The sequence below is a fragment of the Oryzias latipes genome, chromosome 6 (genome assembly GCF_002234675.1).
Source record: "Oryzias latipes chromosome 6, ASM223467v1".
NCBI lineage: Eukaryota > Metazoa > Chordata > Actinopteri > Beloniformes > Adrianichthyidae > Oryzias > Oryzias latipes.
In genome coordinates this window covers 8,256,018-8,270,939 of record NC_019864.2, presented here as the reverse complement: position 1 = coordinate 8,270,939, position 14,922 = coordinate 8,256,018, and the positions used below count along the sequence as shown (strand labels likewise).

Sequence of the window (14,922 nt, the reverse complement as noted above, 5' to 3'; positions counted from 1 at the left end):
TATTGATACCTAAGGACTCTTAATTCTGTCTGAGAAAGTTATGAACTGAATAATGATAAATCCTGTAATAAAATGGTTACGGTGGAATGGGGTGGACTTATATAAGTTAGCTTCCTTCCACTCCCTTTCAAGCAATAATTAATTTTATGTTTAATAATCCCAAGTTTGATACGTCATTGTATGAATGTATTACTGATGATTGTAATGGTTTTGTGTATTGTTCTTATTTGATTGCTTGAAATAAACCATTTCAAATCAAATCAAATATATTGACCTTGTGGGATGTGATGTTCATCCTCACTATTGCTGAGGTGGAAATTATTATCTCAGTTTCAAAGCCTTTTTCTTTTTTTTTTACATTATCTTAAATTCTAAAGGAAAACGGTCGTTTTAAACGTCTTAGGTGAGCTGAAAGTGAAATGTTCTATGTGCAGAAAAAGATCAGGAAAAAGATCAGCAAAGGAAGAGGTACGAGCCAAGTCATCATTCACTGGTCTTGCTGGTCATGTGAAACTCCACGTCTCCAGTACAGAAGATGGAAAAAATACTGTCCATATTGAAAATGTGACATAGCTCTGTATAACCGGATGAATCTAGTTCCGGGGTTTTTGAACTATACTGGATGATAATTACGGTAGAAGAAAGAGGCAATAAGAAAGTCATAAAGATGTGGACTTTGTATAAGGATGGTGTCTTTGGAAACAATATTTTGACTTATTTGGAATTTCTGACATCTTAAGTGGGGAGGAAGCTAACAGAATACACAGGCGCACATTTTATCCAGAACATGTTCCTGTAAAAAGAACAGATCTGCAGTCAGTCACTTCTAGGAACAACAGAGACTCAGAGAACTGACGCAGAAGACTGTTTCTGAGCAAAAGGAAAGTGCTGCACTCACTCTGCACAACATACTGATTAAACAGTAGTGTCTCTGAACGAAAAACTCTTCCAACTTTGCTGCAAAACTGTCCGCTACTTTAGATCATTTCTAACTGCAGCACAATTCTTTGTTACAGTGATTTTATTTAATTTTCCATAGACAAACACAAACTACTTAAACATTAAAATGTTTCTTTAAAAGATTAAATAATGAAGATGAGTCTCAGTCAATGTTTTCAAACAGCCTTTTTTTTTAAATAACAGCTTCTAATTTTTCCTTTACATTTTCATTGCTGCATAGCACATGACATCTGCATTATGTATATCAGGGAAGAATTGCTTTTGTAGTTTAATAGAATAGAAAATATCATATTGTAAACTGATAATCAACTTTAGAGAAAAATAAATCTGTTAAGGACACTGGTCGCTTTAGTCCTCTCATACATAAATCTGATGCTCATTTTGAATAACAGAAGACTTTCATACATCAATAAATGTGGAAGCTAAGAGAAAGTTGGACAATTTTAACTTTTATTTCCTAGAAATTCATCAATTTGGTAAAAGAAAAATGTCAGGTGTTCAAGTAAAAGAGCAGTTTAGTATAATTTTGGTTTTCTTTACTTGACAAGTCGTTCAAATCAAGTCCCATTTTGGTTGCTTTACTTGTAGAAGTTGCCACTCGCTTCACTTGCCCATTCCCTTCTCACTGTGCTCCTATTTAGTTTATTTTAGCTCTTAATGATGACAGGACATCATTTGAATTTCAGAAACACTCTGACCAGTCATTACCAACTGTTGGTTCATAAATTACTTCACACCAAAGGTCAACATGTAATGACAGTTTCAGAAATAATACAAAAACTAAAACGACAAAAATTACCTCTAGAGCCACAGGATAAAATACAGGGTGGCAAATCAGTTCTGGTCTTTGGATGAACTAATAATCAAAATGACCTAAACAGCTTCTCTGAAATAAAAAACAATAATCAGTGAGTGAAGGCATTTCTTTAATAACATCTAAAAAAAAAAAAAAATATGTGAATATGTGCTTTTTTGTATTCCAAGTACTTAAAATAAATATTTCAAATATAACTTAAACCTTTTAATAAACATATCTTCTTGCCTGCTTTTTCCTTTTTTTTTAAGGTTGCAGGTGTTAATGCAATAAAACATGAAAACCAAACACCCCCCCCAAAAAAAAACAACAAGCTGATTATTAATTTCTTTGAATAAACTTAGTGTGTGTAAACAAGAGAAACACAATAGAAACAAATGTTTACTTTCTTTTTTATCATGAGGGCGTTCTTATGTTTTCTTTTCAGTGAATCTCATCTTGGTGCCCGGTCTGTGGCCCTCCGGTTCCGGGTAGATGGTTCTGAAGGTCAGGTTAATGCGTGGACCCCTGTCATGGTACTCTTTAGCCACACGATGCTGGAAAGATAGAAAGTATAGCTTAACATGTAAATTAAACTTTAAAAAGAAGTAATATAAGTGTTTTTATATGATCTGGTTTAAAATATAGAAGGAATGAAAACACAAACTAAATGAAAATAATAAAAAACAAAATAATGACAATAAATTACAATGTGTAAAAAGCAGTGATTTTTAGAAATAATGTTGACTTTTAATTTAATGCAGGTTGCAATGAATGAATTGCAGTTGAAACCTTAAATATTTCAATCTTTCTCTTGTGAAAATAACTCACGGTAATTGTCAACATACTTCCCTCTCTTTGTGTGAGGTCAGGTAAGATAAACCCCAAATATTACACAAGTTATTTCTACCATGACACCTGTTAGTTTTCATGGTTTGGGAGGGGATGGTGAGCAGAGTGCAGGTTTTTAAAAGAAAAACTAAGAAATTGAGAATGGATCAAAATACTGTACCGCTTTGGGGTTTCTTTTCGCGAGGAATGAACATTATAATATACTTAAAAGCTAAAAAAAAACTATTTTGAATGTCATAAGCCTTTTAAAATAGCTAAATAAAGTAACTAAATGGGATGAATTGTACATTCTTGTCTAAACTGCAGTTTCCTGAAATCTTTTGGGACATGGAAAGATGTGCTTCACTAAACTGGTCGTTTGTTTTTTGGGATCTCTTAGTCCAAATGCACATCTTAGACATTTGTCGTACCCTAAAACAATATAAATTAACTTGCATTCAGAAATGCAGCTCAAATTTGACTGAACAACTACAAAGTAAACTTTCCTAAACTCACTTATAGAGTATAAATGTCTCTTAGAAAGAAAGCAAGAAAGAAGGAGAGAAAGCAAGAAAGAAGGACAGCAAGCAAGAAAGAAAGCAAGAAAGCAAGCAAGCAAGAAAGAAAGAAAAAAGAAAGAAAGAAACTCCATCTCAACTATTCTGAGTAAAAACAATCCATATGAGTTTGGAGTTTGAGTTGTCGTGTAGAGATTTCAGGGTAATTTTTAGGGAAAAATTCTTAACTTTAAAAAGGTTTTACATTTAGTAAAAAAAAATATCCAATTTTAGACAAAAATAATGAAGAATAGGACATCAGATGAAAGGATGCGATCTGTCCAGTGCCTATAACTCGCCTATAACTCAGGGGCGAAATTCTAATGTACTCTTGCCGTTCTGCAGAAACTATGTCGTAAAGAATGATACATGTTTTTTGTTTTTGGCTAAAAAGAGCATAATTATAACTAAAAGACCACTGGGAACACTTTAAATGATTGGAGTGGGACTTTAATAACCTGTCTTTAAAAGAATAAAAGTTTTTCTGAAAAATAGGGTTCGAGTCTGTTTTTCTAATGCCACACTTTAATAAAATAACAGCAGATCATGAATGACAGTAATAACCAAGTATTTAGTTTCTACAAATTAGGTTCTTTAAGACGGATGACAGGTTTAGTTATTTATGCAGCCCTCAGCTGCAAATCCCTCTGCCAGAGCCGAGTTGTTTTGCACGGCCCACTTTGACTGCAATAACAGAAAGGATTGATAGTCGGAGTGATCTTTTTCCAAGCGGACTCTAAAGGAGCAACAAACCCCCTGAAGAAACATTTTGGAGGGTGTCCCATAAAACTTCTGTGACCTTCTCCTGCTTTCCGCTTAGGATGACACCCCTTTGCTCTTACTTTCTTTCGTTCTTACTTCATTCCCCTGGCCTTTCAAACCACCCTTCTACAGCTTAAGCTACGCTTTGATAGGTTTGAATATTAGACATACATGATCTGACCACTTTGATGAGTCCTCTTCTTGTAATAAGCAATAATCTGAGTCTCTTACATCCTTCATAAAAAGGTTTTAATGGCTCTTGTAGGTGCCGGGTACCGTGTTCATTAGCACTAAATACAAATAGAGATTAAATTCTGACTCACAATGAGCAATTATATTGACAAAATGCTATCTTTAAATATGACTTTAGTTAAAATCTTGAGCATATATATAAGACCATCCCTTCATTAATAACCCCTTTGCCTTTAAACTATGAGATACAAAATGTGTCTTTTTTTTCCCCGTGTGAAGTCTTTCGAACAAGACTGGTAAAGCTGTGATCCAGACAGCTGGGATTTTTTACCAAAATTCACGTTTATATACTGCATTAAACCATTGCTGAATGTGACCCAATTATCATCAACAAAAAAACACCCAAACATACTCATTCAGACCCACTCCACCTCACAAAGCCCATGTGCTTGTCTCTGATTGGAAAATAAATAGCTCTCATTAAGCTAAAGCTTGGCGCTTCTCTGCAGGAAACCTCATCCATCCTCGTGCACCTGCTAGGTGGGGGAAAAAACCTGTTTTTATCGAAACCTGATACGTTTTCTCATGTGCTCAGTCAAAAGCAAAATTGGGTTTATAGACTATTAACAAACATACAAACTTAAGTTTTGGTAAAACAACATTTTCAGTTGTTAGAGACAGGAAGGATTAGTGTCTTTACTTAGATGGAAGATTAATATTTTTTTTAAAAACATGAAAAAATAGTACTGATCAGAATAGTTTCGTAGTTTTATGTTTGGAATTTGCTTTTCCCAGTGCCATAGAAGTTGAAGAAATGACTAATAGATTCAAAAGTATGATTTTGCTATGTTAGCTTAGAGCACATGATCTCCTGTTGAGGCTAGGTTTTTTCTTTCTTTGGTCTAAGGAAGGGATCTCCAACCTGAGGCTCCAGAGCCACTTATGGGTCTTTGTGGCTCCTTAGCTGAAAAAAATAAAAGGATAGTATTTTAAAAAACTGGGTTTACTTACGTAGCACTAATTTCATTTTGTTTTGTATACATTTATTTATTTTATGGGTTAGGTGCTCCTATAACAGTACCATAAACTGTGGGGATTTTTTTTCACCACTGATGACAATGATTGAAGAGGCTATATGCTTTACCAGAATACCCAATTTTTATAAACTGAGCAAAATATTAGTAAAAAAAAAAGTCTGATTTTCTTTAAGCTCTGTTTATTATCAGAAAAAGTCTAAGCACATACACATAGACACATATTTATGATTCAGAAGCAAATTTTAACTTGCTTTGTTCAAAGATTATCATTGAAGTAAATTTGCTGCAGCAAACCCTCATTTCAGTGTGTCTTATTTTAAAAGAAACTCATCAGTGTGCGTCAAAAGTGAAAAACAAAATACTTTTTTTTTTATTTCTATTATTTTATTTATGCCAAAAAAAGCTATCATTCATCACATTTATTGTAAAAATAACAACATTTCCTTTTCCCTTTTTTTAAGGATGAGTTAAATCTTCCTGGGTTGTTGTTAGAGAAGAACCCACCCAATTGGCTCCACAGGTGCTGAAGGTTGTAGACCTCTTGTCTAAGGGTTACACTTTTTTGTAGATTTTAATCAAGAAAATCTTGCTCATCATTATTGAAGGAGTAAGTGTCCTTCCTCTCCTTGTGGTTATAAAACTTAGAGACATTTTTGTTAAGTTTATTTGAGCCCCCCAGGCCATTCAAAAGCCTCACAAACCAAATAGTGGATGTACGGTACATGCATCCATTACAGAAACACAGTGGGAGAACATTTGCAGTAGCTGCATTGCAGACTGGGTTCACTAATAACACGTCTGTGGTTGGATGGAGTCTCTAGTGGTTGGTGTGCAGGTGTAGCTGCAATGAATCCTCCATTTGTACAATTTTTTTTTTTTAAACTTAAAAGTAGGTCTTGTGATGGTTAGAAATGACAGGTGGCTCATTACTGTTAGGCCAGATGGCTTTCTGACCTGAAAGTATTGACAAACTGAAAGATTCAGGAGCAGCTGTCTGCCACCCTCCACTTCAATCTAGTTATCATAATTATTAACGCCTTTTAAATTTAACAGCGCACTCATAAGAAACACAAGTTTATTCTTAAAGACTTGAGGTAGAAAATGATTTAAACCCGTTTGCAGCTGTGTGATCTGTTTTACAAATCAGTAAAAGTCCTGAAAGTGATGGGAAGATTTTTTGTGGCCCTCATACCAGCTGTAGATTGCTTGGAAAAATATTGTTTTTTGGTTTCTGGCAACATCTGTAGGAAAAAAAGGTAATTACACGCGGGTGTCAACAGTACAGTGTATTAATTTTACCACAACATTTTCTATGTCAATGCCTCTGCGAAAGGAAGGATCGTGACGACAGAAGTAGAAAAATTGAGCCAGAGTGGGATTCAGAGAGATGGGCAGAGCAGGTTCCTTTGAGAATAAAACGTTGTGATGGCGAGGAGAAAAGGTGCTTTCAAGCTAAGTGGACAAATGCTTACTTTGTCGTACATCATGGGCTGGATAAAGTCATGTGCCTTATTACAAGCAGGTAAATACAGTGCTCAAAGAATTCAATATAAATCGTCACTATGTTACAAATCATAAAAACTATCACAAATTTACCGACGAGAAGCTCAAAAATAAGCTCCAACAACTCCAACTAGGCTATTGCTGCACACCAGATGTTTACAAAAATGGGTAAATCCAGTGAAGCTGTGGCAGAAGCTAACTATGTTGTGGCTTTGAAAATGGTCCGGCATAGCAAGCCGTTAAGTAAGGGGGAATTTGTAAAGCCAATATATGCTGAAAGTAGCTGACATTGTTTGTCCAGCTTGAAGATTGAAGAAGTAAGTCTGTCAAATGATACAAATACTAGACGAGTAGAAGATCTGGGCAGCAACCTATGACCGCAACTGGGAAAACATCTGGGGGGGCCTGGTTAATTGTACAAATGACACTTGGTCATTAAAGTTTTTCTGTATATCCTTCTTTTTCCCCACCAAAATTGGCCCCCACTCTAATGTTGAGTTCCTAATTTGGCCCCTACACTACAAAAACTTTGAGAACCAGTGATTTAATCTGATGGTGAGTCTTTTTCTCTCGGAGGATCACAAAATGCTATGAACTGTTGTCCTTCATTACCTTTAATATAAAGCACCACGACCCCAAGACAAAAAATAAAAACAAAAAGAACGGTAATGGTGGGGTAATTGTTAAAGATGTAAACATCTGCCTGGAGGGTGACTGAATCTCTGGACCAGCAGATCTAAAGGGGACGGATGGGCAATAGTGTTTGTTTTACTCTTTGTGGTGCCTTTGAGCAAGGCCCTGAACTCCGATTGCTGGAATGAAGCTGCTTAGTGGCCACAAGCAGCGTGCAGGTGTGACTGTGCAATAGTGTAAATGTGAAAAGGATTATACTCAATACAAAATAGAAAAAAAAAAAAGCTGTGCTGCATTTTAGGATATTTAATATAAAAAACACAATTATAGAAATAAAAATACAGTCATTTTAAAAACAAAAAACATCAACAATCTTATAAAAAGATAAGCACACCTGCCAATCATCTTGCGTGGCTCCTTCCATCAGCAGAAGAGCCCCATGAGTTAAAGGCACCCGAATCCGTTCCACATAGGTGTAGTCACCATTCTCCTCCTAACAAATACCCACAGATGAAAACAATCAATCTCTCTGCATGCATGCATGCCCACACATGCAAGAACATCTCTTCATTAAAAAGATGGAATGCTATCCTGTCACCAAGACTAAAGTGAGTAACTTGAAACCGAGTTGGTTGGGTTTTTAAATCCCAGGTTTTTTATTTTCAAGTTTTACAGTTTCATGTGTTCAACAAGATGCCACTACTAAGAAAAAACAAGAAAATAAGATTACAACAAGATTTCACACAGTAAATGTGTCAGTGTGTGAGGCTCTTTCCAGCACTTCCTCTAGTTACTGGTGTGCAGGTGTGGTTGAATGTATAAAAAGCACTAGTAGTTGTAGGCTGCCTACACCATAGAAAAAGAGGTGTTGTGATGGTTGGAAATTACAGGTAAATTATACCTGTCAGACTCACACCCCCTGAGAGGTTAAAGTATTAATTTATTTGTCAAATGCATCTTTAATTTCTAAATAAAAAGGTTTGTCTTTAAAGGTCTACCCCAATGAGCCTCGAGACTGGAAATGACATATCACCCTACTTCATTTCAACTTCTGTAATATTCATTAAACAGTGACTTGTAAATATTTGCCAAAATTGATCTAACTATTTAAAGACCCGCTCCAATAAGAATAGTGTTTTTGGTGTTTTTCAAATGTTCTTGCAGCATTTTTCTAATGATGGAGGAAAAATAGGATTAACATTGCATTTCTGACTATTTGTTCAAATTGTGTTGAATAAGGAACAGAAGAAAAAAAAAAGAAGCTGTTTGAAAAAGCTTGTAGTTCTTAAGTGCAAACTATTATCGTCATCTGGCTCAAAATTGTACGGAGGATAGCTCCTATATTGCTCGGTAGTTTTGCTCCACCGCTAATGTTAGGCTGGGGTTGTGAAGTGCATTAAGTTGAGGGAGAGTGTGTAAACAGAGAGCACCCAACAACGGTAAAGGGAAGGGGGGGCAGGGTTGCTTGGCACCAACGTTCCCACCCACAACTTTGAGGTGGATTTCTAATGAAGTACTGTCGCTCTGCAGAAACTATGTCCTAGAAAATGACCTAAAAATGGCACACCGGTAATCATAATTGAAAGACTATTGATTGGAATGGGACTTTAAAGTTTTAAAGACTCTTTATCTGAAGCCATGCTAATCTGTAACCACTCCAATCTCACCGGTGGAGGCTGCTTGCGGAGGCTGAACACTCTGCTGTCTCCCAGGCTGAGAGAGGCAATGGTTGGTTTGGCACCTAGGGAGGCCTCGTCATCACTGTGCCAGCCAATGCTGTCATGCCCATCGCGATACAAGTTACATAATAAAGAGTTAAACGAGCATCCAGTCGCCTGCTCCACTGCTGCGCGGAGGGTTTCCAACACTGGGTGCCACTGCAAAGAAAAACAGGACAAAAAAAGTGTCTGTAAAGTGTTAACAAAGGAGGGATTTAAAGGGCCTCTAAATAAACTTTTTGAGCTTTTAGGTGTATTATAATGTTAATTTCGCACAAAAAAAACAACAACCCCAAAGTAGTATTTTGATCCATTCACACATTTCTGAGTATTCCTATAAAAACCTGCTCTCTGAGCACCAGCCCCTCCTAAACCATGAAAACGAGGGGTTTATCATATTGTGACGTCGAAAAGTGAAGAACAGCCCCTTCCAGGAAGAGTCTGTGTTGCCAGCACCACTCCCGGGCTAACACACACACACACACTTCCTCCACTAAGCTAGCGGTGATTGGCTAAACGGGTTCCTTTTCTATGCACAATATTCTCATTCATCTATGTAAAAGTTCAGATGTTGTTTGTTTTTGTGGGTGAAACGCAGACACGCTACCGAGACCGACTCTGGGATGATGTCATGAAATGGGCGGCACCAACACAGAGCGGTGCCTCAGAGTTCGAGTCATCTTACTTCCGGATTGGAAAATGAGCTCAGTAAAAGAACTAATAATTCATTAAAAAATGATTCTTTAGTGTGCCAAAGGTAATATTTTATCATATAAATGGATATAGTTTACTCTGAGAGGCTCAAAAGCAGCATGGTATCGGCCCTTTAACTACACAGAAATGAAATGTCAGTATGAAGGTAAACACTGTGTTAAAATGTTTTTTATTTTTTTCTTATAACCCAGGATTCTTACTTGTGAGTTGGAGGGCATAGTGGAACGACCGTAGGTATATGGCAACTCTCCGTACCAACAGGTCAATCTGGGCTCCTCATATGCCTCACCTATGGTAAAGAAAAAAATTGAACTGAACTATTCCAGTTTTAAATAAACAGAATAGTAAAACATCCAAAAACGGACTAAAATACAAAAGAACATTAAATTTTATTGGTGGTTATTCATTATTATTTTTGGAAACAAATATGTAAAATCATGTTTAAAATCAGCAACTAAAACCAGTTGCTTTTTGTTCATAAAAACTTAAATCAAATATTCTTTTGGTGCTTTTTTTGACTGTCTTATTGCCTTTGTTTCATTTATGTTGGAAAGTTTTTTTTTTTGTTGACACGTCTGTGTCCGAAAGAGAGATCACATCAATCTTTATTGTATTTGTAACTTAAGGCCTGTTTGGGAAGAGCAGAACATTTCTACATTTGTTTTTCATCTTGTCCTTTGCAATAATCAGACAATAATCAGGTTTGTCGCAGGACTTTATTTCCAAACAATCAGTAAGGCAAACACCTACATCTAATATCTCTCTGTCTGCTTTTCTCTTTGGGTGTCTGTCTCTTTTCTTGCCAACAACCTGATCTCTTCCAAGAACCAATTCTCCTCCATTAGTGTGTTTTGGCCAGTCCTCTGGTACAGGGTCACATAGAAAACCAAAACAAAGTACTTGATCTGTCATCATTTATAATGGGACTAAAGTATTCTGGTCTTGTGGGACTCATGTGTTTAAAAATGTGCAGTCTGTTCTCAAAAGACTAACTTTTTCCATGACAAGAGGTTTATAATAGGAAAACAGCATGGTAGAGGAAAAAAATGAGTCACTGTATGAAGAGTGATTTGTTAAGCTGGGCAGGAAAGGTGACATTTGGGTGCTTCAGTCAATTGTTCTTCTCCTCCACGGATCTTTCTTTAGTCCAGCACCACAGAACTTTGTTCATAAAGAATGATGGAGCAGGAATGACACAACCCTTCTTTGCGAGGAGTGTTTAGAAATAGTCCGGCTCGCCTACATCATCAGACTACCATGGTGCTATCACAGAATCACACACAGCTGACAGAAGGCAGAATTGTAGCTTGATCTTACCATGAGCACAGCATACTATTTGTTTTATTTATAAACATAGACCATTTCTATAGTTTTTATAATGCAGATATGAACATTTTGGTGTTGTTTAGGTGATTTTCAGTTCACAGAACAAATGAAGTACTGACTTCTAAACTGAAAAAAAAAAAATCAGAAAAACTATGATTTTAAATTTTCTTATACCACAGTGTACAATAACCATGTTTGAAATATGAAGAAATTAAATAAAAAAAGCAAAAAGAAACTTCCGTTTTTAGCTCACCATTCAGTCTGTGTTCAGTGGTTACTGTGCTCACCCTCTCTGTAGTTGGTCTTCTGAGACCACGGAAGCTCTGCTAGCAGCTTACTGAACATCCAGTCGGCCTCTTCTGTGGAAAGAAACCCAGGCAGCAGACGTAATCTGCATGACAAAAACAAGGAAACGGTCATTCAAAACCCAGGATGGATGTGTCCCGTCTTTATGCTTTTTACATAACCAAAGTCTGAAGAAAAAAACCCTCAATGCAAACTATAGTCTGTTTGTGATAAATTTGCACTTATTGTCTTTTTTATGTAAACACACAAAAATGAAAGAAATCCAGATGAATGTATTTTACTGGTTCTCAGCAGCAGTTGGATTGTTTATAGTAGGAGAGGAAATCTTTCTTGCCACTCCTGAACAGAGTTGTAAATTTTCATGTTACAGAGCTGAGAGCTAGTTTGTATCGAGATGAAAGCTTAACATTATATTTAATTTGAACATACTATCTTTTTATTGCCTAAAAAACAGAACAACTTTGCTAACAGTAATTAATCTGAATGAGTTTCTATAACATGAAATATTTTGGTTTAGATCAAAAATTCAAGAGTAAAACGTAAAACGCACAGTGGAGCAGCGGTTAGCACTTTCCCCTCATACCAAGAGGGTCAGGGTTCAAATTCCAGTTGGGACCTTTGCATGTGAAGTTTGCATGTTCTCCATTCATGCGTGGGCCTTCTGCCACAGTCCAAAAACATGCTTCATAGATTGAAGGAGCTGAAGTGTCCGTAGGTGTGGGTGTGCGCTTATGTGGCCTTGCGACAGGCTGGCGACCTGTCCAGTGTGTACCCCGCCTTTACCCAACAGGAGCCAGGCTAGACTGTAACCCCGGAAGGCATAAAGCCAGTTAAGGAAATGGATGGATGGGAATAATGATTAGAGCTAAATTTGAAAGAATCTATCAGGGAACAGCATTAAAGTTAGTGACGTGAAATTTGCAGAAATGTGCTGCTGCCATCTACTGACTAAAAGCTCAGCAACAAAGATACAAAAATACAGGTTTAGTGCTCTGCAATTAAATTAATGATAAAAAAAAAAACTAACAATGCTCGATGTGTTATATTTATTCCAAACTAAATAGTACTTACCGAGACACTCCTGATGGCCCGTAGCTGATATCATATTCACCAGCCTGTCTGTTAAAAGGAAGTTTTTGTTCTGTTATGTGGACTTAAACTACAGATGCTGCACATAAGTAATCATTTAAATAAAGTCAAGTATCAGTGCTTTACTTACTCTATCACTCTCTCTGGAGGAACTTCTCTAACTGGCTGCAAAGAAGGAAACAGACATAATTTTGAAGCAGCTCAAAAAGATGTTCTTGTAATTAAACATTAAGGTAGTTACCTTAGTAGGCTGATGAAACTCAAAAGCTTTAGGCGTTTTCTCATTATCAAATCCCCAAGAGCCAACGGTTGCAGCAGCATTAACGGACTGATTGTTCTTTAGGGCAATACCTGTAAAGGAGAAATTTCTCACATACAGTCAGATCCAGTGAAATAATGCGACTTGCACGTTTAAAATGACTTTTTAGGGGAGAATCATGAGAAGTTGAACCTCTGACATTGTCATTTCCAGCTTCAATTACCTGTTTGACCGGAGGGTTTGGGGGATTGTTTGGCCCAGGAGCCCTGGACTCGTGCACGTTGACGCTTATCAGACATTGGATCTGATGTAAAGGGGGATAATAATTAATTATTTAACATGAAATTGTTACATGAGAAAATACTGGAATTTTTTTATGCCAAAAATCTCAAATAGCACACTTTATATGTTTTCTCTCAGTGGTATCTTGGGAAAAGCTTGAGGAAAGTCGAATCCTTAGGACTCGACTTTACAAAAGGAAGTATATCAGTGAGAGGGCTGCAAACATCAAAACAAACTCTATAAATAAGAATATCTACAAGAAAAAAGTGAAGTTATGTTTGACTTTTGCTGTAGTGACAGGCATTTGATGCAATCCACACTGATTTAAGTTAGTTTAACATGCTTGTACAAATTCACCTTCATTTGTTTTACTATTTTCAATACACTGGCAGCTTAAAACATTTGTTCTCTTTATCCACTTTCTTCGTTTTGCATTTCTCGAAGCTCTACTTGGAACCTTGTTAAGATCCAGCTGTACTAAATGAACATTCATGCATTTTTAACCGGTCTTTCTTTGGATTTTGATCAGGATAGTACTTCTTTATCACTGAATGTTAGGACCTGCACATGTTGTTTTCCATTGATAGAGACTAAATGCGATAGGATGTTAATTTTGTCCTTCATGCTTTCTCACATTTAAAGAAAACGTTGCCAGAAATAATTATTCTGGTCAATTCTATCCCAAATTAACTAGAGAAATTCTTACATTTAGCTAACTTAGCTAACTTAAACTTTGGTTAAGTCAGGACCGAGGACACTAGGAGTCAGTGAATATCTGTTATCACTGACACAGAAGCACTAAATTAAATCCTTAATAGATGATTGCGGAATACATTTAAGTAAACTCTTTGTTTTTCTCAGCATTTATGGAACATGCAACGACTTACCAAAATGATTCTCAAACAGCCATAAAAACTGTAAACAAAACAAAACAAACGATTTTCACAAGAGAGCCATGGACGGTGTGTTACTACAAAACATTTCGTACTAGAAACGCGAGTAGGAAGCAAAGGTTCCGGATTTCTTTTTAAATGAAATTTCCGGCAGGTTTAACATGATATCAATCAATAAATATAATAAAACCTTTTTTAACCTAAGAAAGAAATTAAGCCATTTTATAACATTTGAACTTCTATTGCAGTGTTACAAATGCAATGAAATTACAGTGCTTTAAATAAATGAGCTAAACCCATAATTTTTTTTTCACACACAAAAACGTTTTCGCTTACAGAGTATTATGTCATACCACTATTTTGCTTCGCATCAGAATTCAGTACATCCCGAATAAATGGCAGAGCACTGAGCTTTTTGACTAAATGCAACGTCAGCTGGTTGAGAGCCTTAGTAGAAATATGTCATATTTTGTTTAGATGACCTTTCAAATTGTACCAGAATGTCGATTTCATGTCAGTGTAAAAGTTAAAACTCCTGTACCAATAGTCTTGCAAGTCGATTATTCTAATAGCCAAAATTCATTCAACAAAGATGGTTGTTTGCAAATGACACCATTTGTAGTGGATCACTTGTCAGACGATGATCAGACTCGCTACAGGTAGGAGATTCAACCTGACAGGATCGTTTTCTGACAACAACCTTGTCCTAAACCCCAGCAAGACCAAAGAAGTCCTTATGGACAACAGGAGATCCAGGAGGATGGAACACACTCCACTCTTCATTGACGCAGAAGAGTTGGAGCGGATGGACAGCATTAAGTTCCTGTGGATCCATCTGACCTCACTTGTTCTGAACATCCATCTTATATGATAAAGGAGACCCAAAAAAGGCTTCCTCAATGAGGTCAAAAGAACTAGACTCTTCCCCTCAATTTCTGACAAACGTCCATAGAAACAAAACAGAACACATCTTCTGTTTGAATGCAACAGTGAGGTATTAGAGCTCCACCAAACAAAGCAAGAAGAACATGGCCTGGGAGTTGAAAACTGCATAGGGGATTGTGGGA

At 36.6% G+C, this 14,922-nt stretch overlaps 1 protein-coding gene across 1 annotated transcript; it reads right to left on the bottom strand.

Annotated features, from left to right (window-relative positions):
- Positions 1 to 1,106: 1,106 nt before the first annotated feature.
- Positions 1,107 to 13,967, bottom strand: alkbh3 (alkB homolog 3, alpha-ketoglutaratedependent dioxygenase). Its single transcript, XM_004069404.4, has 10 exons — positions 13,850 to 13,967; positions 12,904 to 12,984; positions 12,663 to 12,772; positions 12,552 to 12,586; positions 12,404 to 12,451; positions 11,314 to 11,417; positions 9,901 to 9,989; positions 8,936 to 9,145; positions 7,663 to 7,761; positions 1,107 to 2,310 (listed from the first exon to the last, which is right to left on the bottom strand). Exons 2-10 carry the CDS (start codon positions 12,977 to 12,979, stop codon positions 2,185 to 2,187), a joined length of 897 nt encoding a protein of 298 aa, XP_004069452.1. The 5' UTR covers positions 12,980 to 12,984; positions 13,850 to 13,967; the 3' UTR covers positions 1,107 to 2,184.
- Between the last annotated feature and the right edge of the window lie 955 nt (positions 13,968 to 14,922).

Bases quoted from the DNA above. Each gene is read 5' to 3' on its own strand.
- alkbh3 (XM_004069404.4), bottom strand. From the start codon at position 12,979: ATGTCTGATAAGCGTCAACGTGCACGAGTCCAGGGCTCCTGGGCCAAA. The intron at 11,418-12,403 runs GTAAGTACTATT...TTTGTCATGCAG, and splicing joins GGGCCATCAGGAGTGTCTCG to ATTACGTCTGCTGCCTGGGT. The intron at 7,762-8,935 runs GTGAGATTGGAG...GGTATTTGTTAG, and splicing joins TCCGCAAGCAGCCTCCACCG to GAGGAGAATGGTGACTACAC.